Source organism: Prunus mume, linkage group LG8 (assembly GCF_029339155.1).
Source record: "Prunus mume cultivar Tortuosa linkage group LG8, ASM2933915v1, whole genome shotgun sequence".
Classification (NCBI taxonomy): domain Eukaryota; kingdom Viridiplantae; phylum Streptophyta; class Magnoliopsida; order Rosales; family Rosaceae; genus Prunus; species Prunus mume.
Genome location: NC_142705.1, coordinates 8,179,251 through 8,206,482, shown reverse-complemented (window position 1 = coordinate 8,206,482; position 27,232 = coordinate 8,179,251). Strand labels below are relative to the sequence as shown.

At 46.4% G+C, this 27,232-nt stretch overlaps 3 protein-coding genes and 1 pseudogene across 3 annotated transcripts; 1 reads left to right on the top strand and 3 right to left on the bottom strand.

Moving 5' to 3' along the window:
• Positions 1 to 149: 149 nt before the first annotated feature.
• LOC103340243 (uncharacterized) lies at positions 150 to 14,761 on the bottom strand. The gene is given in 13 exon segments (XM_089043235.1): positions 150 to 331; positions 505 to 721; positions 724 to 833; positions 1,069 to 1,148; positions 1,292 to 1,397; positions 1,482 to 1,540; positions 1,803 to 2,106; positions 2,108 to 2,277; positions 13,400 to 13,990; positions 14,077 to 14,163; positions 14,261 to 14,319; positions 14,434 to 14,548; positions 14,627 to 14,761. Coding segments are annotated over 13 exon segments (2,007 nt in total). The 5' UTR covers positions 14,693 to 14,761; the 3' UTR covers positions 150 to 288.
• On the top strand, positions 14,752 to 17,214 carry LOC148914634 (pentatricopeptide repeat-containing protein At3g50420 pseudogene; annotated as a pseudogene).
• A 189-nt stretch (positions 17,215 to 17,403) lies between these two features.
• LOC103339990 (salicylic acid-binding protein 2) lies at positions 17,404 to 19,019 on the bottom strand. The gene is given in 4 exon segments (XM_008243349.2): positions 17,404 to 17,898; positions 18,240 to 18,380; positions 18,484 to 18,588; positions 18,590 to 19,019. Coding segments are annotated over 4 exon segments (861 nt in total). The 5' UTR covers positions 18,881 to 19,019; the 3' UTR covers positions 17,404 to 17,574.
• A 5,263-nt stretch (positions 19,020 to 24,282) lies between these two features.
• Positions 24,283 to 26,366, bottom strand: LOC103339991 (salicylic acid-binding protein 2-like). Its single transcript, XM_008243350.3, has 3 exons — positions 25,895 to 26,366; positions 24,848 to 24,982; positions 24,283 to 24,740 (listed from the first exon to the last, which is right to left on the bottom strand). The coding sequence occupies exons 1-3, from the start codon at positions 26,264 to 26,266 to the stop codon at positions 24,459 to 24,461; spliced, it is 789 nt and encodes a 262-aa protein (XP_008241572.2). The 5' UTR covers positions 26,267 to 26,366; the 3' UTR covers positions 24,283 to 24,458.
• Between the last annotated feature and the right edge of the window lie 866 nt (positions 26,367 to 27,232).

The window sequence follows — 27,232 nt, the reverse complement described above, 5'->3', positions numbered from 1 at the left end:
CTGCAAAGCTTGTTCTTCTATTCCTTCACTGCTCAATGTAACAACGTTCATCTACAAAGTGCATTCACTTCTTAAAAATCTCCATATATGGCCTCGAGTCATGAGGATCTCAAAGCCCTCTTTCCAGCATTGTCTGTGGCCCGAGTTGCCTGACTCAAAGAAACTCAAAGAGTTTTCGTCGAGACTTGGCCTCATTGGTTGGCAACATCTCATTTTATCACTTCAACTCAAAGGAATAAATGATGGCTCTGCAAAAATCTGTGCTGATAAGTTCATTCTTTTAGAAGTTTATTTCTCTTCCTCAAAACAGAGTTCCTGAAATCTTGTTAAGCTGCAAGCAAAGAGCAAGCAGTTTAGTTTGGATAAGTCATGACCATTCCTACGAATGAAACTAAAAGTGAAAGAAAGAAGTTGGTAGTAAATTCAAAATAAATCAAACCCTATAGTAAGAGCAATCACTAGTTTACTGGGAAGCATAATGAAACTCATTTCAAAGAGACGTACCGGTTCAGAAGAACATTAGGATTGTAGGGAAACAGATTCTTTTGGTGTAGACCTTCAATAGAAATTTTAAGTGAAAGTAAGCACTCTTTGGCTTCTTTGAAATACTGTCCTCCATTTTGGGTGTGCTTGCAGCCATTTTCATTTTCTTCATCAGGTTCATCATCAAGAAATGTAAGATGATTTTTTGTTGGTGCAAGAGAATCCTCTCCCAGGAACTCGAGCCACCCAATGAAACTTTTCTTTTCTTGCAAAATGATTGATTTCTAGCTTGCCCACCCACTAGAAATTCCACAAATAAGCTCCATGAATCACACACTTTACATAAGCACCTAAAGAGAATGCATTAAGGACGGTAAGAAGCAAATGAAAGATACAAAGAGTTGCAATTAAAAACAACTGGGGGGTCAACCAAATTGATTTTTGTTTTGCTAATTAGTTAAGAAGTCATGTAAAAGCAGAGGGTTAATGTTTTATAGTTTAGTCACCGAGGTCGACACCAGAAAAATGCAGCCCACCACGGTTTAGATTTCATAAGTTAAGAGAAGGTGTAGAAAGAGAAAAGACCTTAAAAGATATTCTGCACAACTGATTCCGGTATCTTTTGAAATAAGGTAATCTAGAAGCACCTGATGGTCATAGCTCAACTGCAAAATAGGAAGAAAAAAGAAAGTGCACAATGTCAGTGATTCTTTTTTATTCTGCAATACCATATACTTCAAATTAACAACTAGGAGGCATGCCGAAGTGGAAATGCAGATATGTAAATGTCCAAGAGTGAGCATCTTGCCTCTAATAGGAAAAGATGGAACAAGAGTACAGGATTGAAAATATCTGAGACACAGAAAAGTAAATTGCCATTCGAATCCTCCAATGCAACCTTTTCCTTTTCATCCCTATATAAACCCAAAAATCTTGTTAAAAGGAATCCATGACAATAACTTTTAAAACAATGGAAAACTAGGATATTAATTCCTTACTGTTCTACACAACAAGGTACACAAAGCATATGCAAGAGCACTTTGAATAATACATCATCCTACAGTTCAAAAACAAGCCAAGAAACGAGGACATGAGTCTAAAAAACTGCAAGAAAAATACGACAAATGAAGAATACAGAAGCGCAATTTTAGTACGTGAACTTGTTGAATAAGATGATGCATTCAGATAGACAAAACAAAATACGGATACAATTTTTCTCTTTTTGGGTCTGGGTGAATAGATTGCCTATTTTGCTTATATCACGTTGCATATAAACATAGACAAAAAAACTCCCAGTTTCAAAGATAAAGAAGACATACCTCTTTGATATACAGTTGGATGAAGGATTTGGCAAAGTCAACGCATTCTACAAAATACATTTCATGGTCCACTGTCATGTTAGCTGGAAGATGCCCTTGAAGCCAGTTATAAAGCTCCAAGAGACCTTTCTTTCTTCCACAACACAGAAGCTCTGCATTTGAATCACAGGTCAAGCGTAAATTCCAAGTTGTACAAGCACATTTGTTTTTAGTGCCTCCTTTTGTGCTAATCAAGCTAAAAGAACACCTCAGGAAAAGGAAAACAGCCTGTCTTTGCAGATGGCGAGAAGACGGACTATTTATACATCGAAACACTGGAAAGAAATGGAGAGCCTTCCAGACAATCATCCTGATCATTCTCAAGAGTAAAGGGATTCCGCAAAACATCTTCAAAGTACTTATGAATAAGTTGCAACCATGTAACAGGAATTGAGAATTCCTGACAAGTTTGGAAAATGAGCCTGATCATGAGCACCTGCAGGACATGTTTATACAAGTATACTTGTGATCAAATTCCATACGGTGCATAACACAAGCATAAGAAATAATGTAACATATATCCGCAAATACCTCACATTCCCAGCTAATTGTTGTAAAAACTAGTCAAGAAGCATGTCTTTAATAAAATCATGACATATAAAATATAACATTCACAAGGATCTGGTGCATTACTTTTTGTAAATTTATATAAGTGTCACTGCAAAGCTATAAGGATTACAAAGAAAGCTAACATATAAAATTCTCATAATAAAATACAAAGGAAATTGTTCTATGAGAGATTAATTTTTCCAAAAGAAGAAACAAATCTTCACTAGCGTCTCTACAGGGAATGCCTAGATAACACTCTAGCATCATAATTAGTTCTGATTGCGTTAGATTGAAGGGTTTCAAATTCTGGGTATTACTCAGCCCAACTCAATTAAGCCTTCATCCCCGGAAAATAACAGTACTAACAGTTAGGCCTATTGCTCAAGACCCTTTCAAATAGCAAATGGTATACAGTTATTGTTTACACCATAATTAACCAAGCGTGATTGAGCACCAAGGTAGACATGTCTTCCTCCCTGCCAAAGGGAGATGCTCTTCCGAAGGACAACCACCTGGCGAAAGCGCCAAACCTAAAACCCACAGAGACACGTGTCATCATCACAGCAACTTGCACAAAGTCCCACATCGGAACTTTGTGCAAACCTCCTACCTTTACTTCCCTATAAATAGGAACAGTAACCAAGAAAATGGTAACTTCTCTCTCCCACTATTACTGCTACTTTGCAATAGTCACTCACCCTAGTGACTGGGCATCGGAGAGCCTTCGGCCGGCACCACCACGGTGTCCGCTTACGATTGCTTCTCCTATTTTTGTCTTTGCAGGCTAGCCCCCTACCAAGGCCCAGGCCCTTCTCTTGCTAAAGACAACCCCCTCTCTCTAAGTTGACCCTCCCAAAAGGAGCATCAACTTGGCGCCGTCTGTGGGAATCCCGTGAAACCCATATTTCTCTACGCTCCTTCACCTATCCGGCCTCGTCGCCTCTTCTTCACTCCACACTCACCATGCCTATCGAGGATAGCCGCGATGCGAAGATCCTCGGAAGGTACCTCTCGGAGGACCATGTGAGAGGTTAACCTCGGCCGAGGTGGAACTCCTCCGCGCCAAAGGTGTGGTCAAGATGTCAGAGAGGTGTGACCACCTTCACTCCGAGCGCGGTGGAACACGACTCTGCGTCTGAGCGGCGGAACGAGCCGGGCTCCCTGCCTTTACCCCCAGGACGCCGAGAGCATTCCCACCATGGCCCCCAATCGGCTGGGCCCAAGGGTAAGGACCCTCCATCCGGAGGCGACCAAGTCGCGCCTTCTCGTATCTCCGCCGAGAACCGACCTCATGAACCAACGAAGGTCTACAGGATTGCGTGGACCGTATCTGGACCGTCGGGGACCCCATCCCGTTAATCTCAAGACCCAAAGGTGACACACCTAGGCCCCACCAAGGCCAACCCATGTGCCTCTGGAGAGGGTATGGGGACTCGGACGATTGGGAGCATGATTACTGAAGGCGCGAGCCTTATCACACCGAGGAGTTCGATGGACTGACCCTTATCCCCCGCCACACACACACGGACCTCCAAAGAGACTCTCCTCATGCCGATCGGCAATGAGACTTCTCTTGAGAAGGTCCGGCGCTGGAGAATGAGCAAAGCAACCACCAACCACTGCAGGCAAAGCCACGACTGACCCTTTAAGAGCGCATCCTTAATTTCCACGAGAAGGAGATCCGACCCTCCGATTGCCTTCTACAGCACGGAGGATCCCTCACCCACATACATTCTTTCCACGCGGGTGTAAAACGCTTAACTGACGAGGCATGTGCCTCCTCTTCCCATCTACCCTCGGTGCGGCCTCAATTGGTTCTACAGGTGAGCCCCGCACCATCAATCGTTGTGATGCGGCGGCAGCTTTCTGGACCATTTCATGATCCGCATCGCCTCTACTCTGCGGACGACCATGCTTCGGGGTGAGGATGAGCCGAGTATGCAACAGCCGAAATCGCCCGCAGACCGATGATCGTTGCCGGTGCTTTCAAGAGTGGCCTCCGAGAGTCTAACCCGGTACCTTGTCCACAACCCTTGGAACACGTATCTTGAATTAATGGCGACACGCCAAAGCCGAGTACTTCAACTCCAAGCGTGGCCCGGCCAGGCACATCATCTTTTGATCCCCAACACCCACCTCAGCCCGCCCCAGCCCCGTAACGGTGCCACCCAAACGGAAGGATAACTACCATACCTTCAGCAATAACAAGCGGGTAGACATAACAACCACCACTCACCCAGGGCTAACCAGGCGGCGGCAGGGCTCCACTTCTTCTCACCCAAGCCCAGTTCGAGGTCTTCACCACCTGAACACCACCTACGAAAATGTCACGGTGCACGAGGCACCTATAATACCCAAGCCTCCCCAGCGGCAAGCCCATGCCCAACACGGGTGTCTTCATCACCGGTGGACACGACACGAATCTTGTGTTGCCCTGCGCAACATCATCGAAGGACTTATTCGCGATGGGAAATCGGACAAGTATGTGAGCAATCTCCCACCCCACCTAACCCTCACCAACGCCAGGATCAACATGATCTCAACTTCTCGGGTGGTCCCACCCGGTGGAACCTCCAACAACTCCATCAAACATTATGTCCGCTCTACCTATCGGTCTTGGGAGCGGGGCGCTGCGAAGACCCACAAATTTGGGCTCCCATTACATGGAGGAGGAGGCGCGGTGTTATCCTCCCACGACGATCCACTCATTATCCGCGCCGATATTTCTAACTTTGATGTGGGGCGCATCACGGTGGACACTGGCGATTCGGTCGGTGTGATGTTTCTGAGGCCTTCAACGAGCTCTGTGTCCCATCTCATCTGCTCGACCGAAGCATCACACCTAGTGAGCTTCTCCGGTGAGGTGGTCCAGCCCATTGGAAGCATTCATCTCCCCATTTCTATCGGATCGGCACCCGGAGGACAATCACCACTCCCTTCCTCATTATCGCGCCCTACAATGTCATCCTCGGCCGCCCGCCATGGCCCAAATGAAGGTATTCATATCCACCCATATGTCTTTCTTGCTTAAGTTTCCTACACCATATGGCACAGCACGGATGCGTGGAGACCAACTTGGCGCCCGGCACCTCTGCGGTCAGTCCACCAACCGCCAACATCGGGCGAGGCCCTCGCATAACAATCCGGCTCCAACACGGTTCAAGGGCACCGAGAGAGGACCCTAGGGAGGAATCTGTCACCCACAGCCGAACACCTCAGGAGGATCTTGGTGGTTACTCTTGATGAAAACATCCGGACCGGTGGGGATTGCACCTCTCTTTCACGGAGCCCGTTACGATCTTGTCGCCTTCCTTCGCCTTAACTCGAGGTCTTCGCCGGTCGTACAGCGACATGCGGCATATCACCGAGATCATATCGCACGCGGCTCATTAGCCGTTCGACCCGATCGAAGCGTCGTGCTTATGACCCGAGCGATCTGAGGCCATGAGGCGGTGGACAAGCTAACTAGCATTGGATTTATCAAGGAGGTGGACTATCCCACCTGGCCGGCCAATGTGGTGATGGTCCGAGGGCATGAAGGGTGGCGCATGTGTGTCGACTACACCAACCTCAATCGGGCTGCGAAGGATAGCTTCCTACCCCGCATCGACCGTTAGTTGATGCCGGTGGCGCCACCGGCTTCATGGATGCTTAAAGGGTACAACCAGATTTTCATGCATCGAGGACCAGGCACATACCTCCTTCATCGCGATCGTGGCATTTACTGCTATAAGGTCATGCCCTTCGGCCTCAAGAATGCCGGGGCCACATATCGTCGTCGGTGAGCGGCATCTTCGCTCCTCGATTGGCAACACCATGGAGGTTTATGTCGATGACATGCTCGTCAAGAGTCGCCACTGACCAACATCCGACCTCTCAGCCATGTTCACCATTCAAGAGCGATGCAGGATGAGGCTCAACCCCACCAAGTGTGCCTTTGGGGTGGCTTGGCAAATTCCTTGGCTTCATGATCAGCCAGAGGGGTATTGAGGCCAATCCAGAAAAGATAAAGGCCATATTAGACATGGCCATACCCAAGACGATCAAGGACATCAAAGCCTTACAAGGCGAGTCGCGTACCGACGATTCATCTCAAAAGCTACGATCGCGCCCCCTTCAAGGCACTTAAGGGTAGCGCGGAGTATTATGGGAGTGCGACAAAGCTTTCAACGGTGAAAGCGTATATGGGCGAGCCTTATTGTCAACACCGAGCCCGCGACACCCCTCATGATCTATCTCTCCGTCTCAGCCAACGGTCTGCTCATCGGACTAAGAGCGGTCTGAGCACCCGATGCATTACGTCGACCAAGCGTTACAGACGCCGAGGTTCGATACCGGACATCGAAATTGGCGGGTGGTTTCGGCTCGGCGCCTCGGGCCGTGCTCATCCGTTCATGTCTTAACCAATCAACCAAGTATTGCGAAGCGAGACTACGGGAGGCTAGTCAAGTGGGCCATGGAGCTTGGCGAATTTGATATCCACTACAAACCCGCCCGCCACGAAGGGCGGCCGTGGCTGACTTTATATCCGACCATTCTTTGAACCCCACGTGGTGGATCCCGACGATCACGATGGAGCCTCCCCACCGAGCCGAGTCCACGTCGCGGCAGCGGCACCTAGACGAACACGCCCTTATGGACTTTGTATGTGGATGGCTCTTCCAACGCCTTGAGGATGCGGGTGGCCTTGTTCTCATCTCCCACAAGGTTGTCTGAGTCGCCCGCTTCCAATTCCACGCCTCCAACAATGAGGCCAATCGGCACTCTTAGCTAGCCTCCGGTTAGCCAGGAGATAGGCTCCACGCAAATTCAGATTTTCAGCGACTCACGGCTCGTCGTGCACCAAGTCAACGACTTCTTTGCCAAGGGGCGTGTCCATGGCAGCCTACCTCCAACATACACGCCATCTGCGCAACCTTCAATGCTTATCTCATAAGCCAGGATACCACGCTTTCGGAGAATAGCCATGCCGATGCCCTAGCTAGACTAGCCTCGCCATTGGCAGGGTCTTGGCCGCAATATCCACATGGAAATCTTGGATCAGCCAAGCACACGGACACCACTCATCTGCGCCATCGATCACAGCCCAACATGGATGGACCCCATCCTCCAATTTTTGCAGAACCAGACGCTACCCACCGCGGCCTGCGAGGCGCGGCGTGTTCGTTATCGCTCGCCCGATACGATCATTAATGGCGCACTGTATAAGCGCGGATTGACTTACCCTACCCGGTGCTTGACCCGAGGAAGGCCACTATGTCCTCGGGAAATTCACGAAGGCATTTGTAGTAGTCATTCAGCGCCCGCTCCCTTGCGCATAAGGCCATTAGGCAAGGATACTACAGCCCTCACTTCACCGATTCCCAAGCCTTCACGAAGTGCGACAAGTGTCGCTTTGCCAATATCCCGCACTCGGCTAAACCTTTGACCATGGTCAGGTCCTTGGCCATTCGCCCGATGGGGACTTGACCTCATTGGACCTATGCCCGAGGGCAAAGGCGAGTCAATCTGTGATCGTGGCGATCGACTACTTCACTAAGTGGAAGCCCGAGGCCACAGCCACCATCAATGCGGCTCGCATTGAGACGTTCGTTTGGCAAAATATCGTGTGTCGCGGCATCCCCAACGCCATCGTCACGGACAACGGCCGGCAATTTGACAACGCAAAATTTAGGCAGTTTTGTTCCAATCTCAAGATAAAACTTTGCTTCGCTTCTCCAGCCCATCCTCGGTCAATGGCCGGTCGAAGCCGTGAACAAAATTATCAAGAAAACTCGAAGACCAAGCAGCAAAGCCAAGGGTTCTTTGGCCGAGCTACTCAGAGGTTCTTTGGGCTTACCGCACCACCTTTCGTACCTCAACGGGAGAGACACCATTTTCCCTTTCCTTTGGTGCAAGCGGTGGCACGGTGGAGATTGGCGCCCATACCAACCTCCACTTACGAGGCGAGGCTAATAACGAGCGGTGGCCTCAACCTCGACTTCATCGATGAGCCGTGACCCAGTCCAACATGCGCACGTCGCATAGCGCGTGTTGCCAAGTACTACAACTCGAGTTAAACCCGCTTTCTGGCTGGGTCATGCGCAAGGTTTCTTGGCCACTAAGAATCCTAATGATGGTACACTGGGCCCTACGTGGGAAGGTCCGTATGAGATCACCAAGGTTTGCCGCCCCGGGACTTATCAGCTTCGGGATCCCAAGGGCAAAACGTTGCCTCACCCTTGGAACGCCGACCATCTCAAGTACTACTACAAGTAAACATACCTAGACCCTAGGACATTATGTTTTCTTATACCTCGGTCTCGAGCCTTGACTCAGGCCCACTAGTGTACTTTCTGCCTTTCGGCACCTATCTAATAGAAATACCTAACTGGGCCCCATTTCTACTTCAGAACTTGGCAGAGTGCTTAAAATCAAAAGGTACCAAGCTCTCATAAAAATCAAAATAGCCCTGCCTTAGGGCAGGGAAATATCCATACATGTCAAATGACTACGTCTACAAAAAAACAAGGTGCAACATAGCAAAAATACAAGCAAGCCCTCAGGCATCGGCATGGTCGTCCGCCTCCTCCTCGGCAGCCGTGTCGGATCCACGGTCGACTCCCCTCCGCTAGCATCGGCACCTCCCGCATCTCAGCCTCCGAAGGACTCGTGGCCTCGGCAGATGGCGTGGCTGCAAATAATGACTCTCGACCGGAAGGAATGGGAGGAGGAACACCACTAGTGTCGAAGTTTATATCCAACCCTGGATTAAACCTCGCCACCAGATTTCTCCCACCCATATCGCTCCTCGACCATCGCATCCACAAGGCTCTTGAACTGCCTCGAGCCACGATACTCCTCCACGGCCTCGGCTCACTCCTCGGTCCTCCTCCTCTCGGACTGAGGCCTAGCCTCCTCCTGACCTCCGAGTCGTCTCCTTCGACTCCCGCTCCAACCTCCCCCCACCTTGGGTGTTCCTCTCGGATGGCTGGGCCTCGTGGTAGCAGCCTTGGTGTCTCGAATGGCGCCTAGCCAAGTCCACCTCCTACTCGGCTAGGGTAAGGTACATATCCCCAAAGGCCTGCAAAAGGTGTGATCATAAGCATATCATAATTGCGATTAGAGAGTCAAAGGCACAAGAACACTTACATTGGCGGCCGAGAGCACCGTCTTACGGATCCGATCGGAGAAGTCCGTGGCCTTGGTCGGCGAGCTCCCGCATCAATCTTTACCCGGTCGGAAGGCGTTGACAAGAGGCACTTCCCGGCGATGCATGGCGGGTTACCTCCTTCGCCTCCCGACAAACCGAGGCAAAGTCTACATCCTCGGTACTGCGAGAATAGCTCCTCCATCTCGGCGGCGGCTGGGTGGGATCTAGGTCAAATAAGCGGCGGCAGTCCCACCATGACATCATGAATCGAGGACTCAAGTCCCCTCCGTTTCTTCTCCACTCCGCCAACCGCTCGTCCTCCTCCGACCGAGGCCGCTTTCCAAAGGCGGTGCTGTCCACCAGCTCTAGGCGCCCCTTTGCACCTTCTTGGCCTATTGGCCCTATCCCTCTCTCTTCTCTCTCGCAACTTTCGTTGCTTCTCCTCCTCATCCACCACCACCTTCGGTGACGTCTCAACCACGGTCACCACCTTCTTGATACCTCGTGCCAGAAAAACAACAAGCCAGGTGAGAAGCTTTACAACATCATACACATAACAAGGAGTGGGAGGGCTAATGCCCCTTACTTCCTTGAAGCAACCCCGATTTGTAGAAGAAGGGCTGGGGTCACAATATTCTTCAGCTCACATGCCTGGGCACTGTCTCCTCACGGCTCTATCTCTTCCTCCTCCTCCCTAGACACTGGCCTACACTTCACAGAACCTGCACATGGACAAAGGCGTTAGTTCTCACAAGCCTCAGACAACAATACATATTCATACCAACACATTTAAACACAAAGACATGAGTGATGACCCAAGACCTATAGATTGAAAATGGGTAGGCACATGTTTGCTGATCGTCCCAGGCCTCCCAATCACCAAAGGCGCGAACCATCGGTTTCGCCACGTCTTCTGCGGCGATGGTGGTTGCCCTATAAAATATCCCCTCTCCTTCGCCTTTGTTGACTGCACCTACCAAAATTGCCTGTTGCGGACAGAGAGGATGCATGAGCTGCTCGAAGGTGGGCTCCCCGTTCGCCAACCACCATGCTATGTACACCCGTGATATACACAGTTGGGGTTAGCCCGGCACACAGAAAGCATCATTTGCACCCAAGGATGCAATGGTAACCTCAGCCCATATTTATACATCGCCGAGAACACCATAACACAACCCTCGGGAGGGTACCTAGCCGCTTCGGTAGGTATGGGCAACCTCAAACCCACACAATCAGGTACCGCATAGTCTGCCTTCAATGACTCTAGATCATACAAACTCATCATATTTTCTTGGTGGTGGCACCCCTTGGACACCCACATCGGTGGATGCCACTACCACATACGGCCCAGCCACTTCCACTAGCCTCTGGTGCCTTATCCGACCTCCTGTTTGCACAAGCTTCTAGGGCCACATAGTTCCTCTGCATCTCCTATAAGCTTCAGAACTCCTCATTGCTCCTCCCTCAATCCTATTTCCCTCCGCTATCAGCCCTTCCACCACATTTTCAAACTCAGTACTTTCCCCACCAGTACCCAAGTCCTCATTAAGGCTCTCACTCTCCAACTCTTCCCCACTGAAAGCATGGGGACTTCGGGAGCTTTGACTTTCTCTTTCAGAATGATCAGACATCTACAAACACAAAAAGGGAAACTAAGGGGCATGCGAAGATTGAAAACAGGAGCCTAGGCATGTTCTTAGTATGTTCATGACAGTTCATCTACGTTCATATCACATTCATGCAAAACTCAAACAAAAGAGGCATTTCAATCTAGAAGGGGAGAATAAGCACAAGGCATACCTTGTTATCTCCACCGTCCACGGTTGCCGGAAATCGCCTGGCTCCCAAAAAGCACCTTTTCTGTCTCGGGAAATCGCTCCGCCCTACTCGATCCTATCGGAAATCGCCCCTCTCGTTTACGAAAATCTTTCGAAAAATCTCAAGTGCTCACTCCTTCAGCCCTCCTCACCCTTTTAAAGGCATATGAAGGACCCTTCGAATTCTTGCTCCAAGCAATAACTCATCGTACCGTTGGGACGCCTCGATTTCCACGCTCGGGCGTTTCCACTTCACCTTCCGGAAGGCACAATGACGCGTCACACCTTCCCTTCGGGCTCCTTCCGGCGTGCAAGGAACCTCGCGACACGCGGTGGCCACACCTTCCTTGAAGGCATGATGGCGTCCACACCTTCCCTTCGGCGGGCTCGAAGCGTGGAAGAGATCCTCGCGACCGTGGTGGCGTCACACCTTCTCGGAAGGCATGATGACGTCACACCTTCCCTTCGGAAGGCTCGCCGGCGTGCGAGACCCCTCACGACACGCGCGGTGGCGTCACACCTTCCCCGGAAGGCATGATAGACGTCACACCTTCCGCCCGGTAGGCTCCTTCCGGCGTGCGAGGACCCCTCGCGACCGCGGGTGGCGTCACACCTTCCGCCGGAAGGCATGATGGCGTCACACCTTCCTTCGGCGGGCTCCCAGGCGTGGAAGGATCCCTCGCGACACGCGGTGATGTCACACCTTCCCGGAAGGCATGATGACATCACACCTTCCTTCGCAGCTCCCGGGCGTGGAAGGATCCTCGCGACAGCGGTGGCGTCACACCTTCCCGCCGGAAGGCATGATAGCGTCACATCTTCCACCGGCGGGCTCGCCGAAGCGTGCAGAACCCCTCGCAACACGCGGTGGCGTCACACCTTCCCGCCGGAAGGCATGATGGCGTCACACCTTCCACCGGAGGCTCCTTCGGCGTGCAAGGACCCCTCGCGCCACGCGGTGACGCATACCTTCCCGGAAGGCATGGTGACGTCACACCTTCCTTCGAAGGCTCCTTCCGGCGTGCAGACCCCTCGCAACACGCGGTGCCGTCACACCGCCGGAAGGCATGATGGCGTCACGTCACACCTTCCTGGAGGGGCTCCTTCCGGCGTGGAAGGACCCCTCGCAACACGCGGTGGCCACACCTTCCTCGGAAGGCATGATGACGCGTCACACCTTCCGGGCTCCTTCCGGCGTGCAGACCCTCGCGACCGCGGTGGCGTCACATCTTCCTTGGAAGGTACAGCAGCGTCATATCTTACCTTCGGAGGCTATCTTGGAGTGCCACCTTCGGCACCCCATGACCAGGTGTCTTCTAGTTTTCAAACTTTGGGGACTAGGGGACTACCTTCGGCACCCGCCACGCTGACACGCTTGGTTGAAATACACAACCTCTTCACAAGTTCCCAAACGAAGCCACTTCTCGATTGACAACTTGGGGGACTACTGTTTACACCATAATTAACCAAGCGTGATTGAGCACCAAGGTAGACATGTCTTCCTCCCTGCCAAAGGGAGATGCTCTTCCGAAGGGACAACCACTGCCGAAGCCCCGAACTGCCAAACCTAAAACACAGGAGACACGTGTCATCATCACAACAACTTGCACAAAGTCCCACATCGGAACTTTGTGCAAACCTCCTACCTTTACTTCCCTATAAATAGGAACAGTAACCAAGAAAATGGTAACTTCTCTCTCCCACTATTACTGCTACTTTGCAATAGTCACTCACCCTAGCTGACTCGGGCATCGGAGAGCCTTCGGCACCACACCGTGTCCGAAGCTTACGATTGCTTCTCCTATTTTTGTCTTTTGCAGGCTAGCCCCCTACCGAAGGCCCAGGCCCTTCTCTTGCTAAAGACAACCCCCTCTCTCTAAGTTGACCCTCCCCGAAAAGGAGCATCAACAGTTATCAATGCATTATGACATCAAACACTTGGTCCATGCTTAGATTTTCGGCTTAGAACCAGAACCAACATTCGTAAGATCTGCTGACCATCAACAGTTAACTTCTGCACATTCATTATTCACAAAGAAAAGACTCGGGCTAACTCATACCAATAACTTGTGTCTAAAGTATTGAGAGATGCACTTGTTAAAGTTAACACAATCTGCTTGCTCATCAAGGCACGAACATAAAAGCTTGGGTACAAGGTTGATGATTGTAGAAATAATTGGATGATGCCTGTCTACAGATCCACTTGCAGCTTCCATAGAACCACTTTGCTCAGCCAAGGAACAGAGAAACTGAACCAAGTTGCCCAGAAACAAGGATCTTTGAAATAAAACATCCGCACCAGAGCTTTTCTGAGCAACAAGATTTGGTCCAACATGAATCCCTTGTAATAAATTCCAAGGGACGGTTGAAAGAACAGAATTGACATTATCAAAGAACAGTTCAACAAGTACATCATCATCTTCCGACTTCAAATATTTTCGTATATTACGTAAAACTCGAACAACACCAGCTGCGACAGACCAGTCAGCATTTTCCAGCTTACGTTTTAACACAAGAACTAAACTTGATGAACCAGAGTGAAGATCATCAGCTTCAGTTGTCAAATGTGATGAAGTACATTGAATCGCCACAGTGATCGCCAAATCCATACAAACACACAACAAATGAATAAAGGCACCCCAGTTGCTTCCCTACAAAATACATATAGCTAAGAAAATGAAGTAAACAACCATAAGTACAAAATTACATCCACTAAGGGATTGAAGTTGTAAAATACCAAAGCAGCAAGGAATTCTGAGACAGCAACTAGAACATTGCACGTCAGATGCTTGACATATTGACTCTCCACTGTTAACAAAACTATCTGTTGAAAAAGCAACAAAATTTGAAGCTTAATCATTTATATACTGCGAAATGACCACAAAAAATTCATTTACTTAGAAAGAAGAAGCTGAACTTACCAAGTGAGTTACGATTTTAGTTAGAAACATGCAATCACTCTCACAATCCAATCCTATCACTGGGCCTGATAACAAGGATTAACGGAAGATAAATACTTCAAAGTTTACGCCTTGGGGTTTCATCCCAAAAAAAGTCAAATTTGTAGTTTTTAGAGAGAGAGAGAGAGAGAGACTGACATTTTCAGAGTCGGAGTCAAGTGCTTGGGTCAAGAGCTTGACTTGTCGAAGAAGCTGAGAGAGAGTGACCAGGATTTCTCGCTCTTTGGTCACCAAAACGACACCGGATTCCTGCAAAGCAACAGAGAATTGAGCTTCTGAAACAACCAATAAAATGAAACCCTAATCATAGAGTAGGGAGAAACTTACAGTGTACGGACGGAGACAGTCATCGACCAAACGGCAGAGCCGCGAGAGCTTCGAATCACTGCACATTTTCAAATCGACGAGGAAAGGCTTCAGCTTCAGCTTCAAAACTGAGTCTTGAGATGGCCAAACGGTGCGTTTGGAAGGCGGGTCTTTGGTGATATATTGGAGAACATCAGGGACGGTTCTGATATATTGCAATTTGTTCTACTTAAAAATCCAAACCACCCACTTTTTTGGCGGGTAAAAGGATTAACTAATTTATATGCCACCGCCGTATGAATCCTCTTTCTTAGCAGCTCTCATACAAAAATGCACCTCCATAACCTCACTGAAACAAGCGCGGCAACTCCACGCTCTCTTCCTCACCACCACAGCTATTGGCTCGTACTCGCCATACCCGTACAACAATGTCATATCTATGTACTCACGGTGCGGTTCACTCGAAGATTCCCAGAAGGTGTTTGATAAAATGCCTCAAAGAAATAATGTTTCTTTCAATGCGCTCATTGCGGCCTATTCCCGAGATTCAAGAAGTGCACTTTTGGCCTTTGAACTACTTAACAAAATGGGAAGTGAATGCCTTAGGCCAAATGCTTCAACTTTCACAAGCTTACTACAAGCGTCTTATACTCTTGAGGATTGGTTGGTTGGCTCTTTGGTTCATGCCAAGGTTGTGAAATTTGGTTTCTCGAATTATTTATGTGTTCAAACTGCTCTTCTTGGGATGTACTCCAACTGTGGAGATTTGGAATCTCCGAGGAAAGTTTTTGGGTGGATAGTTGATAAAGATGTTGTGGCTTGGAATTCTATGATTTTTGGGAACTTGAAGAATGATGAGACCAAGGAAGGGCTTCATCTCTTTGATGGCATGCTGAGGAGTGAAGTTGTTCCTAGTCAATTCACATATTCAATGGTTTTGAATATGTGTAGCCGATTAAGATATTTTTGTCTGGGGAAACTCATACATGCCCGAGTCATAGTTTCAAGCACACTAACTGATTTAACTTTGCAGAATTCCCTGCTTGACATGTATTGCAATTCTGGTGACACCCGAGTAGCATTTAGTGTGTTCAGTGAAATGTACAACCCAGATTTGGTGTCATGGAACACGATGATTTCTGGGTATTCGGAACATGGGGATGGAGAGCAGGCCATTAATTTGTTTGCTCAGTTGAAGAAAATTTCTCTTCTCAAACCAGATGAGTATACTTTTGCAGCCATCATATCTGCAACAGGAACATACCTAGCTTCCGACTATGGTAAATCTCTTCATGGGCAAGTCACAAAAGCAGGATTTGAGAAAAGTGTTTTTGTAGGAACTACACTTGTGTCTATGTATTTCAAAAATGGTGAAACTGATCATGCTCAGAAGATGTTCTATTCCATTTTGGATAAGGATGTCGTTCTCTGGACTGAGATGATCATGGGTTTTTCGAGATTGGCTGATGGGGAGAGTGCAATTAAGTTCTTTTCTGAAATGTGCCAAGCAGGCCATAAGATTGACAGCTTTTCTCTCAGTGGAGCTTTGAGTGCTTGTTCCGACCTTGCCATGTTAAAACAAGGTGAGATGATTCACTCTCAGGTTGTAAAAACAGGGTACGATGTTGAAATGTCTGTCTGTGGGAGTCTGGTGGATATGTATTCGAAAAATGGTAGCCTTCAAGCTGCTTATTCTATATTTTCCCAAGTTTCAGACCCTGATTTGAAATGCTGGAACTCAATGCTTGGGGGATATAGTCACCATGGCATGGCAGAGGAAGCATTGAAGCTGTTTTTTGAGATAGAAAAACATGGTCTCAGACCAGACCAAGTAACATTTCTGTCTGTGCTCTCAGCTTGCAACCACAGTGGTTTGATTGAAGTAGGAAAGTTCTTGTGGAAATGTATGAAGGAAAACGGTATCACACCTGGGCTTAAGCACTACTCTTCCATGGTAAGTTTGTTAGGTCGAGCTCGATTATTAGATGAGGCAGAGGAGCTTATTAACAGTTCACCATTTAAGGAAGATAATCTTGAACTGTGGAGAACTTTGCTAAGCTCGTGTGTCATCAATAAAAATTTGAAAGTAGGAGTTCATGCAGCAGAGCAGGTTCTAAGTTTAGATGCAGAAGACAGTGCAACACTTGTCCTGCTGTCTAATCTCTATGCTGCTGCCGGAAAATGGGGTAGTGTGGTAGAAATGAGGAGAAAGATTAAAGTACTGACGTTGGAAAAGGATCCTGGACTAAGCTGGATTGAGGATAAGAATAATGTCAGGTATTTTGTTCAGGTGTTCAATCAGAACAAGAGGTAGGTGAAGCCCAAGCTGCACTGCATTGGCTACAAGGAAACATGGTAAGATCACAAACAGATGAATCTGATGAACAGATGTATACTACATAAGATGTAGAAAGAGGTAGAATCTTGACATATCAATACTTGTATTAGAATCTGAGCATCCAACCGAAAACCAATTGGCAATAGGCGGAGGCCAAAGATCATTTAAACTATTATGCAAGGCTTTAGTTCCCCAACGTGGGATTCACACTCTCAACAATTTAGAATCAACGCCGCTAATTCCTTTTAATAAGCTTTAGAATTGGTACAAACTCTTTCCAGCTTTCATTACCACTAGCAATAAAGCTGCTACTTTGACAGCAGGACTCGGAAGCCTAGAAATGAACAATCTTACTTGTAGCCTAATTAACCGACCATACATCCTAACATATTGAGTTGATGTTTTGCTTGAACTCAATGTGTTCGATACAATTAGAGTGAAGAATAAGTTTGACATAATCTGACAACAAATTTTTTTTATAAAAAAAACTCGATTAAAGACTAACTGATATGATTTATACTTACAAGGCTTCAAAGTGATGAAATTGAAAATAGAAAGACCAAATTCATGGTGTAACACCTAGAACACACATTTAAGTAGAGTAGTAGTTTTACACTCATGGTTAGCAAACTTATTCTCCTAACAATTGGCCTAAAACATAGCTCGCTAACATTTTAACGTACTTTTGTGCTATCTCCAGAAAAGCATTGGAAAGTTCTTGTGGCTTTGAAAACATTGGCATATGATCAGCATCCTTAATCTCCACCACATTTTTAACCCCGCTGTTTGCAATCATCCATCGCTGAAATTCCTCAGTTATTATCAAATCTTTGTCACAAACCACATAAACTCGTGTAACTGACCCATATCCCTCATTCGAGAAGTTCTTCATCTTAGCCACTTCTTCACGAAAGAATGAACTCTTCCTCACTAAACTCTTGGCAAGTTCCAGATCCTTTGAGCATGTACAATGCAATAACATCAGTTCAGGAAGTATAAATACGTACAATACAAGTTTATACACGTAAATCCCACTTCAGGAAAGAGAGTAGACAATTAGGAATAAAAAATCACTCTAATTGAGCAGGAATTCGTTTTCACTATAATGTATGTCATTTCCAAAATTTGACATACAAAAATCTAAACACTACTAAAATTATTAATTGCCAGAAATTTAAACTATGGAGATTTAAATTTCCTCATTTAAGAATTCTATGCAATTTTCAAGAGGGTAAATGTAAAGTATTTTCCATGATATAGTTGCAGTGTCTCTGTGTGTGTGTGAGAGAAAGATACCTCAATGGGGCTGAGTTGATAGAGGTTCGCCTGTAAGTACTTGGGACCAAAGAATATCGATGTTAAGGGTTCTTTGGTGGCGCTTCCAAATTGTTCAAACTGAGTGTCTAGCCATGAGTCTGCTGGTATCTTCTGCATGAACTTTTGACAGAAAAAAAGCCAACCAGTGTTTTGAAATAAATTTTAGTTACCATTCTAATTAAAGTAAATAAATAACAAGGTGAGGCTTGAAATAATAGCATACCTCATCCATAATATACGATGGCTGGTGAGTTGTATCTGGCAGAAAGGCAGTCAAGAAAACAGCAGCAGAAATTTGCTGTGGGAACCTATCCATGTCCCTTGCCAATGGCAAGGGACAAGTTCATGCCCCAAAGGCTATGCCCTACAAGGATCACCTTTTCTTTTGGACCAAGTGAGGCTATAAGCTCCAACAAAGGCTCGGAGTACTCTGCTAGTGAGTGAACACCGTGTATGGCCTTCATGCTGATGCCGGAACCGGCAAGGTTCAGCACCGTGACCTTGTGACCGGAAGACTCGAGCTTCGGCTTGATCTTGTACCAGCACCAAGCCCCATGGCCAGCACCGTGTACTAGAACGAAATGAGCATAAGCCTTCTGTGCATCGTTGATTGCTGCCATTTTCTTTGTTGGGTATGATCGATTGAAATTAATAAAATTCCAAAACTTACATTATAACCTAGGCAGGATTTGCCAAAGCAGAAATTTCCAGTGTGTTTCTTGTCTACGTCGAGTACGACAGAAATTTCCACAGTTGGGTTTTTTGTTTCGCGCAAGTCAAGTTGATATTAACTTATGGGTAATGCTAGGCTTGCATTTCTACCGCATGCAATAATGCGACTAATCAATTAGCTGTCACGAAAGTGTGTGGCCACTGGCCATCAAAAAACCACAAAGTTGCCACACACTAAAGTAAAAAGTAATTGTATAAAAAATAAACTCTTTTCTAATCACGCTCTTTCTCATCAATAATTTGAAGAGAGGGAGTTCATGCAGCGGAGCAGGTTATCATTAAGTTTATTTTATTTTTTGATACAAGCGATATTAATATTGGGAGGAGATTCGAACATATGATCGAGTACAGGAACAACTGCTTTTTAACCATTTAAGTTATAAGCCCTCCCAAATTTTTATTAAGTTTAGATGTGCAGACCACAATATATCTTGGTTTCCCATCTCTTTTCTTTTACAATTAGCATTATAGTATGGGGTCATATGTCCCCCTTTCCTTTAGCATAAAAAATATAATATGTTTATACCATATTTGACCAGCAACTAGAAGCAACTCTAGGCAAAGCAAAGAGTCGCACATTGGAATATTACAAGAAGTGAAGGCTCCTCCTCACCTATAAAAGGAGACCACTCTCCCCTTGAAAAGGATCCTTGGGTTGGGCTTGGTCTTTAGTTATGACCTTCCCTTTTCTTACATTTAAGTTTGGGCCAACCCCATGTATCAAATGTAAATACACAATATTATAATAATGAGAATATACTTCCCGTGGACGTAGCCCATTCATTACGGGTGAACCACGTATATCTTGTCTTCTGTATGTTTATCGCTTGCTCAAATCCTCGCACACTTGGTGAAGGTCCTCACCTTCGCCCATCATCCATCACACCTCATCACTAAGTTGGGCTCAAAAGTGCCGAACCATTTTTGAGCGTCAACAGGTTTAGCGCCGTCTGTGGGAATCGACACAAAAGCTTCTGTCATTCCCCCCTTTTTTCAGTGCCCTTCGGCACCCCTACAATTAGCATCACCTAACTTGCCGAACGGCAATACCATAATGGAGCAACCATGAGGATCAAGAGAATGACATGCAGAAAATAAATCCTTGCAATATAATAGTCAGAAGAAGAGGAAATACATGGGCCATCCTAGCTTTCCTTTACGTGCCTTACCGTTCAGCACCTTTGGTGAATATTGATGAGTGGGCTTCCAAAAGATAAGATCTCCATTTCTTATCTTGTGTCTTTATTTTATTCCCGTTTGCCGACATAAATGGTACAAGTCCACTAATTTATTAGCCAATCATAATGCAGCTATCATCCTGCATGTCTTGCATGGCTTGCATGGCCAAACCACCATCTTAATTCAAAGTGCCATTCGGCACCTCTTTGAAGAGAAAGTTTGGTGGGCCTTGTATATTTTACATGTCTGGCAAAATATTGGGTACCCAATGCCCACGTGGTTCACTTCCAGGAGACAAACAACTAGTTGCAAGCAATCACAAAGCCCCAAGTACACCATGCTTGCCGAAGAGACCAGCTGGCTTGGCTTTTATTAAGGAATGCATGTTGGCCAACATCTGCCACCAATCACCACTCTTACCAATATGTCAAACCACATCTACATGTTGGAAATTTTCTCAGGACACCCATCGTGTCTTCATAAAACATGGGTGCCCCCATCTGATCAGTAGGGCAGCGACAGATTGCGAAGGACAGTTCCCATACCTGTTGAACGGTAAGGTTGACAACAACGGGGACTTTCAACATCAAAACCTCTCCTCTACCAAAATCTTTCAAGCCACCCACCAATCGGCAACTATGTAGAGTTCGACTTTGGAGATTGCCCAAGATTCTATAATCCACAAAGAACATCATCTTGCGTTACTTGCACGGCCAAGGAGCAGCCAGCGTACGGTAACAAACGGCAACAGCCTCAATTCATATATGAAGCCAACTGCCCCCTGCACTTTCAAGATTTTCAACAGAAATCTGCATGGAAGGTCGAAATACCGAACGGCGCACCCATCCGGGAGATTGATCAAGCCACCCAAAAGTTGTGGCCATTCATCTCCATGTTGATCGAGAGGCTACCGAAGGAGGTATGGCCCATGCCGAAATCTTCAATCGTGGCACCACAAGGTGTTGTCTCCTCCTCAGAACTTCCAGCTGCCGAACGGTAATGCTGGGCATGACTCACCTGGAAACCACCTTCCTAACCTGACGAATCATCCTACCGATCGGTAAGACAGAATTGAGCCAACTGATATTCCCAGACCTCCACCTTGCTTATCTTTCATAAGCTACCGTTCGGCACCCATGCCAATAAATACTCAACACACCCACCTTCAAATCGGTGGCTATCAGAAACCACGCATGGGATGAAGAGAAAGCCAGCACAAGTGTTGATGCCTCACGATGCATCATCTGCAAAAGATGTCGTTCGACACCTGCCAATTGCCATTCGGCAATTCAGCAAAATCCGTGTGCAACAATGAAGAGCTCCCAAGCCATTTGTACCGCACCTACCGAACGGTAGGCCGTCGCCCAAAGGCCAAGCTTTTCAAAACCGTAAACCCAGCTAGACAACCTTCACGGCTCCCTGGCGAAGATTAACATCCTGCTGAAGCCGTGAGCACTCTCTCCAGTCACGATTTCCCAGATTGCTGCCGAACCAGTGGTTTCGAAAACAAACCCAGCCTGCCGAATCTGCCCTCAAACCAATTCAGCCGACCAAGGCTGCCGTCAACACGACAACTTGCCGAACGTCAGGAACCGACCAGACGTCTGTGGGACTACCCCTCGAAGACAACGTAAACTCACAAAGCTCTCGGAGACCCTCTTCTCGAGCACCCTTCGATTTTTACGTCCGTCGAACCTTGCCGAACAGCAAGACCCTGCTAAGATTGGTGGGGACTCATGCTCATGATTCGGCTCGGAAGGTGTTATTGACAACTTGCCATCGGCAAAACACCCATGTCCACCTTCGTGGGGAGAAGTCAAAGTAGCCCCGCTGAGCAACAATACAAGCTAAAAATCTCTAAACGGCACCCAGCTGCCATACAAAAGCATAAAGACCAAGAGCTACCGTTCGGCACCCACAGACTGAGTAATTATTCAAGTCACCTTGGAGGCATCTCATCATCAATGCAAAGGCTCACGGTTTCGTTCGGCACCCCGTCGTCATTTGACAAGAGAGTTGCCTTCGGCACCTTGTCATCATTTGACAAGAGAGATGCTTTCGGCACCCTGTCATCATCTGACAAGAGTTGCCTTCGGCACCCTGTCATCATTTGACAAGAGAGATGCCTTCGGCACCCTGTCATCATCCGACGAGAGCGATGCCTTCGGCATCCCGTCATCATCTGACAAGAGTTGCCTTCGGCACCCTGTCATCATTTGACAAGAGAGATGCCTTCGGCACCCTGTCATCATCCGAGCGAGAGTTGCCTTCGACACCCTGTCATCATTTGACAAGAGAGATGCCTTCGGCACCCTGTCATCATCGACGAGGCGATGCCTTGGCACCTGTCATCATCCGACGAGAGCGATACATTCGGCATCCGTCATCATCGACAGAGTTGCCTTGGCACCTGTCATCATTTGACAAGAGAGATGCCTTCGGCACTGTCATCATCCGGCGAGCGATGCCTTGGCATCCGTCATCATCCGACAGCGGTTGCCTTCGGCACCTGTCATCATTTGACGAGAGATGCCTTCGGCACTGTCATCATCCGAGCGACGAGCGATGCCTTCGGCATCCCGTCATCATCGACAAAAGTTGCCTTCGGCACCTGTCATCATTTGACAAGAGAGATGCCTTGGCACCTGTCATCATCCGACGACGAGTTGCCTTGCCCCTGTCATCATTTGACAAGAGAGATGCCTTCGGCACCTGTCATCATCCGACAAGAGTTGCCTTGGCACTGTCATCATTTGACAAGAGAGATGCCTTCGCACCTGTCATCATCCGGCGAGTGATGCCTTGGCATCCGTCATCATCGCGGGGGTTGCCTTCGCACTCGTCATCATTTGACGAGAGATGCCTTCGGCACCTGTCATCATCCGACGAGCGATGCCTTCTTGGCATCCCATCATCATCGACAAGAGTTGCCTTCGCACCTGTCATCATTTGACAAGAGAGATGCCTTCGGCACTGTCATCATCCGGCGAGAGTTGTCTTCGGCACCTGTCATCATTTGACAAGAGAGATGCCTTCGCACCCTGTCATCATCCGAGCGACGGCGATGCGCTTCGGCACCCTATCATCATCGACGAGAGCGATGCCTTCGACATCCCGTCATCATCGACAAGAGTTGCCTTCGGCACCTGTCATCATTTGACAAGAGAGATGCCTTCTGGCACCTGTCATCATCCGGCGAGAACGATGCCTTCTGGCACCCTATCATCATCGACGACGAGCGATGCCTTCGGCATCCCGTCATCATCGACAAGAGTTCCCTTGGCACCTGTCATCATTTGACAAGAGAGATGCCTTCGGCACCTGTCATCATCCGACGACGAGTTGCCTTGGCACCCTCGTCATCATTTGACAAGAGAGATGCCTTCGGCACCTGTCATCATCCGACGAGAGCGATGCCTTCGGCACCTGTCATCATCCGACGAAGCGATGCCTTCGGCACCCCTTCATCACCTTCAGCCCCCTGCCATCATCCGACGAGAGCGACGCCTTCGGCACCCCGTCATCATTCGGCACCATCGACACTACACTACTTGGAAAGAAGACTAAGGTGTTGCTCGGTCAATGCACTGAAAATTGCAAGTCCTCAACCAAGGAGTACCTCCTTGCTTGAGAACTTGGAGGACTTCTGTTTATACCATATTTGACCAAGCAACTAGAAGCAACTCTAGGCAAAGCAAAGAGTCCCACATTGGAATATTACAAGAAGTGAAGGCTCCTCCTCACCTATAAAAGGAGACCACTCTCCCCTTGAAAAGGATCCTTGGGTTGGGCTTGGTCTTTAGTTATGACCTTCCTTTCTTACATTTAAGTTTGGGCCCAACCCCATGTACAAATGTAAATACAAATATTATAATAATGAGAATATCTTCTAAGTGGACGTAGCTTTTCATTCATTAGGGTGAACCACGTATATCTTGTCTTCTGTATGTTTATCGCTTGCTCAAATCCTCACACACTTGGTGAAGGTCCTCACCTTCGCCCATCATCCATCACACCTCATCACTAAGTTGGGCTCAAAAGTGCCGAACCATTTTTGAGCGTCAACATAATAAAATCTCGATGCATAAAGTATGATTTGCGCACTAAATGATGGCCTCAATTATTAGATATCGAGATATGCACTAACACGCAATATTTAATATACAAATTTGATAACTGCCGCATTATTACATAAACATAGCTCATACATGTTCAAAGTCCAAGCATAACATGTCCAAACCTAATCTCCTCGATCGCTTTTCAGCCGGATCCTACCATTGTTGAATCTCAAGTATACTCATTTGATATATCTACAAGAGCATTGCAAAGTTCTTGGGTCTTTGAAAACATTGGCATATGATCGGCGCCCTTGATCTCCACCACATTTGGAAGCCCACTGTTTTCAATCATCCACCGTTGAAATTCCTCAGGAATTCCTTTATCTTCGCTACAAACCACATAAACTCGTGGGACCCGGCCATACCCCACATTCGAGAATTTGTTCATCTTTGACAAGTCTTGAAGAAAGAGTGAGCCCGCCCTTGCTAAACTCTTGGCGAGTTCCAGATCCTACATTCCAACATGTGCAATGTAATAATAATTGCATTTGAAGACCTAATTCTAACTCACAGATGAGTTGTGATACGTGCAGGTGTGAGGGAGAGAAAGGTATGTACCTCAATGGGGCTGAGTTGATAGAGCTTGGCTAAGAACTCAGGACCGAAATGCATTGACATTAAGGGTTCTTTAGCACTTCCATAATTTGTAAACTGAGTGTCCAGCCATGCTTCTGCGGGCGTGAATTGAGTGAACTTTTCACAACGAAACAGAAACCAAAGTGTTTAAATCCGGCAGATATGAGAACACGAATGAATTGTCTCATAGCATGCTACAATACATTTTAGGATGTTCCTTAAAAAAAACAAAAACATAAATAATACTACTGTTTGGGTTCCCAGACAGTAGTTGAGACGTTAACCTCATGAAGTAGCAGTATCACTAAAGTGCCATTTTATTACATGTCGTGTACTGAAAAGAACGCAGAGTTGGACCCCATTGCAATGTTTAGACTATGAAGCAGCTTTTTCTAATTTTTTTTATTTTATTTTATTTTAAAAGAGGTATTATGATGGGGAAGAAGATCCTCGGTGTTTCATTGGTTATATATTTGCCCCATAATAATTTAGTGACCGAATTTGAAAAATAATTTTATAATTATCTCTAATATTATAGGTCAATGAAAAGCATCGATCGCTAGCAATTAATTAACCATGTAGTTAATCATTAACTTTTGACAAACACGATTAGCTGAAAGTAAAGTAACACGATTTCTTTGAGAACGGGGGCTTATAATTAAAGCTTAGAAGTTTAATTGCAAACCAAGTGATGGAAAGCCAGTTTGCTCATAATATATAGTAAATCATTTTATATTAGGTTTTGGATTGGATTGGATTGGATTGGATTGAATTAGAGTTTATTCATATTTGTTTTGTTAATTATCTTACCCTAATCACATATCAGAAGGTAACCAAAGAAGCATGAAAGAAACAATTAAAATTGACTTAATTATCTGTCATGAGACGCTTTATTGTTCTTGGTTAATCCTTGGTGAGCTAGAGGGGTATTCACACACACGGTGCCGTGGGGTATTCTCAACCACATAGCTAAGACCCCATTGTCTAAAATGGCAAAGCTACTTGAGCTCTGAAATAATTATGACATACCTGATCCAAAACATGTGAGGGCTGGTGCGTGGTGTCTGGCACAAAGGCGGTCAAGAAAACAGCAACAGAAATTTTCTGTGGGAAGTTTTCCATGGCAAGGGCCAAGCTCATGCCTCCAATGCTATGCCCGACAAGGATCACCTTTTCTTCTGGACCAAGTGAGGCTATAAACTCCAACAGAGGCTCAGAATACTCTGCTAAAGAGTGAACATCTTGTATGGCCTTCGTGTTGATCCCTGAAGCTGCAAGGTCCAAGGCTGTGACTCTGTGACCAGCAGACTCTAGCCTTGGCTTGATCTTGTACCAGCACCAGGAGCCATGGCAAGCCCCATGTACTAGAACAAAATGCTTCTCTTCCTTTGGTGCTGCCATTTTTCTCTGTTGGTGATTTGTCGTTCAAATGGGATCTTCAGGCTATTTATAAAGATGACTTAACTTTCATCCTATAATTAGTGAAGTTTTATTAATTTAATTTAGCCCTTTAATTTGTCGGTTCATTTTATGTAACATGGTTTTAAAGGTCTAGTTAAATCTCTTATTCTCCTTCCACAATTCTTTGTTGGTTTGCAAGTGACAGAGTGGGGAAGTACTTCTGTACTTATCTCGATTTGCATTATCTCCCTTTCTACATGTAGGATGAGATTATATACGAGATGGTGTTAATATGATATACATTGTCGGCTCATTCTTAATAATCTAAACTTTTGAGATCGAATGGTTGACAACTTTAATTTCAATTATGCATATATTGCCTCTGATTCTTTAGTAGGAACAAGTTCCCCTTAATTTTTTTATCAATTAAATTTTTTGAAAAGGGCCGGAAATTTCAATTAACCTTTAAGTGAAGAATGTGATGAGGACTTAATTGAGTTTTTAACTTGAAAACAAGTTATGATTTGAATCAGATAGCTGGATGTAGTAATTAGGACAAATGTCAAGAGCTTTACCAGAACATACAACATAGCCACCATAAAATTTACATAAGTTAGGTGGTTGCCACTTATCATGACTGAAACCAGACGGAATTTAATACATTGTATTGTCACTTGCATTGCATACATGAACTAGAACCGAACTGCATACACAGAAAAACGACACTATACTTAGGTAATCATAGGCATGTGGGGGTCAAATATGACACTTGCAGACATGAAATGAAGGAACTACAAATGGACAATTACAAGATGTGACGAGTCATAGTCATTACAACTGTAGAATGAACCGATGGACACTGAAGAGTCATTATCATTATTAATGTGATGCATTCTATTTTATGGTCTAGTTGCTGCCATAAAAATAAAGTAGCGAATCAATATAATGACATTTGAACTTAGAATC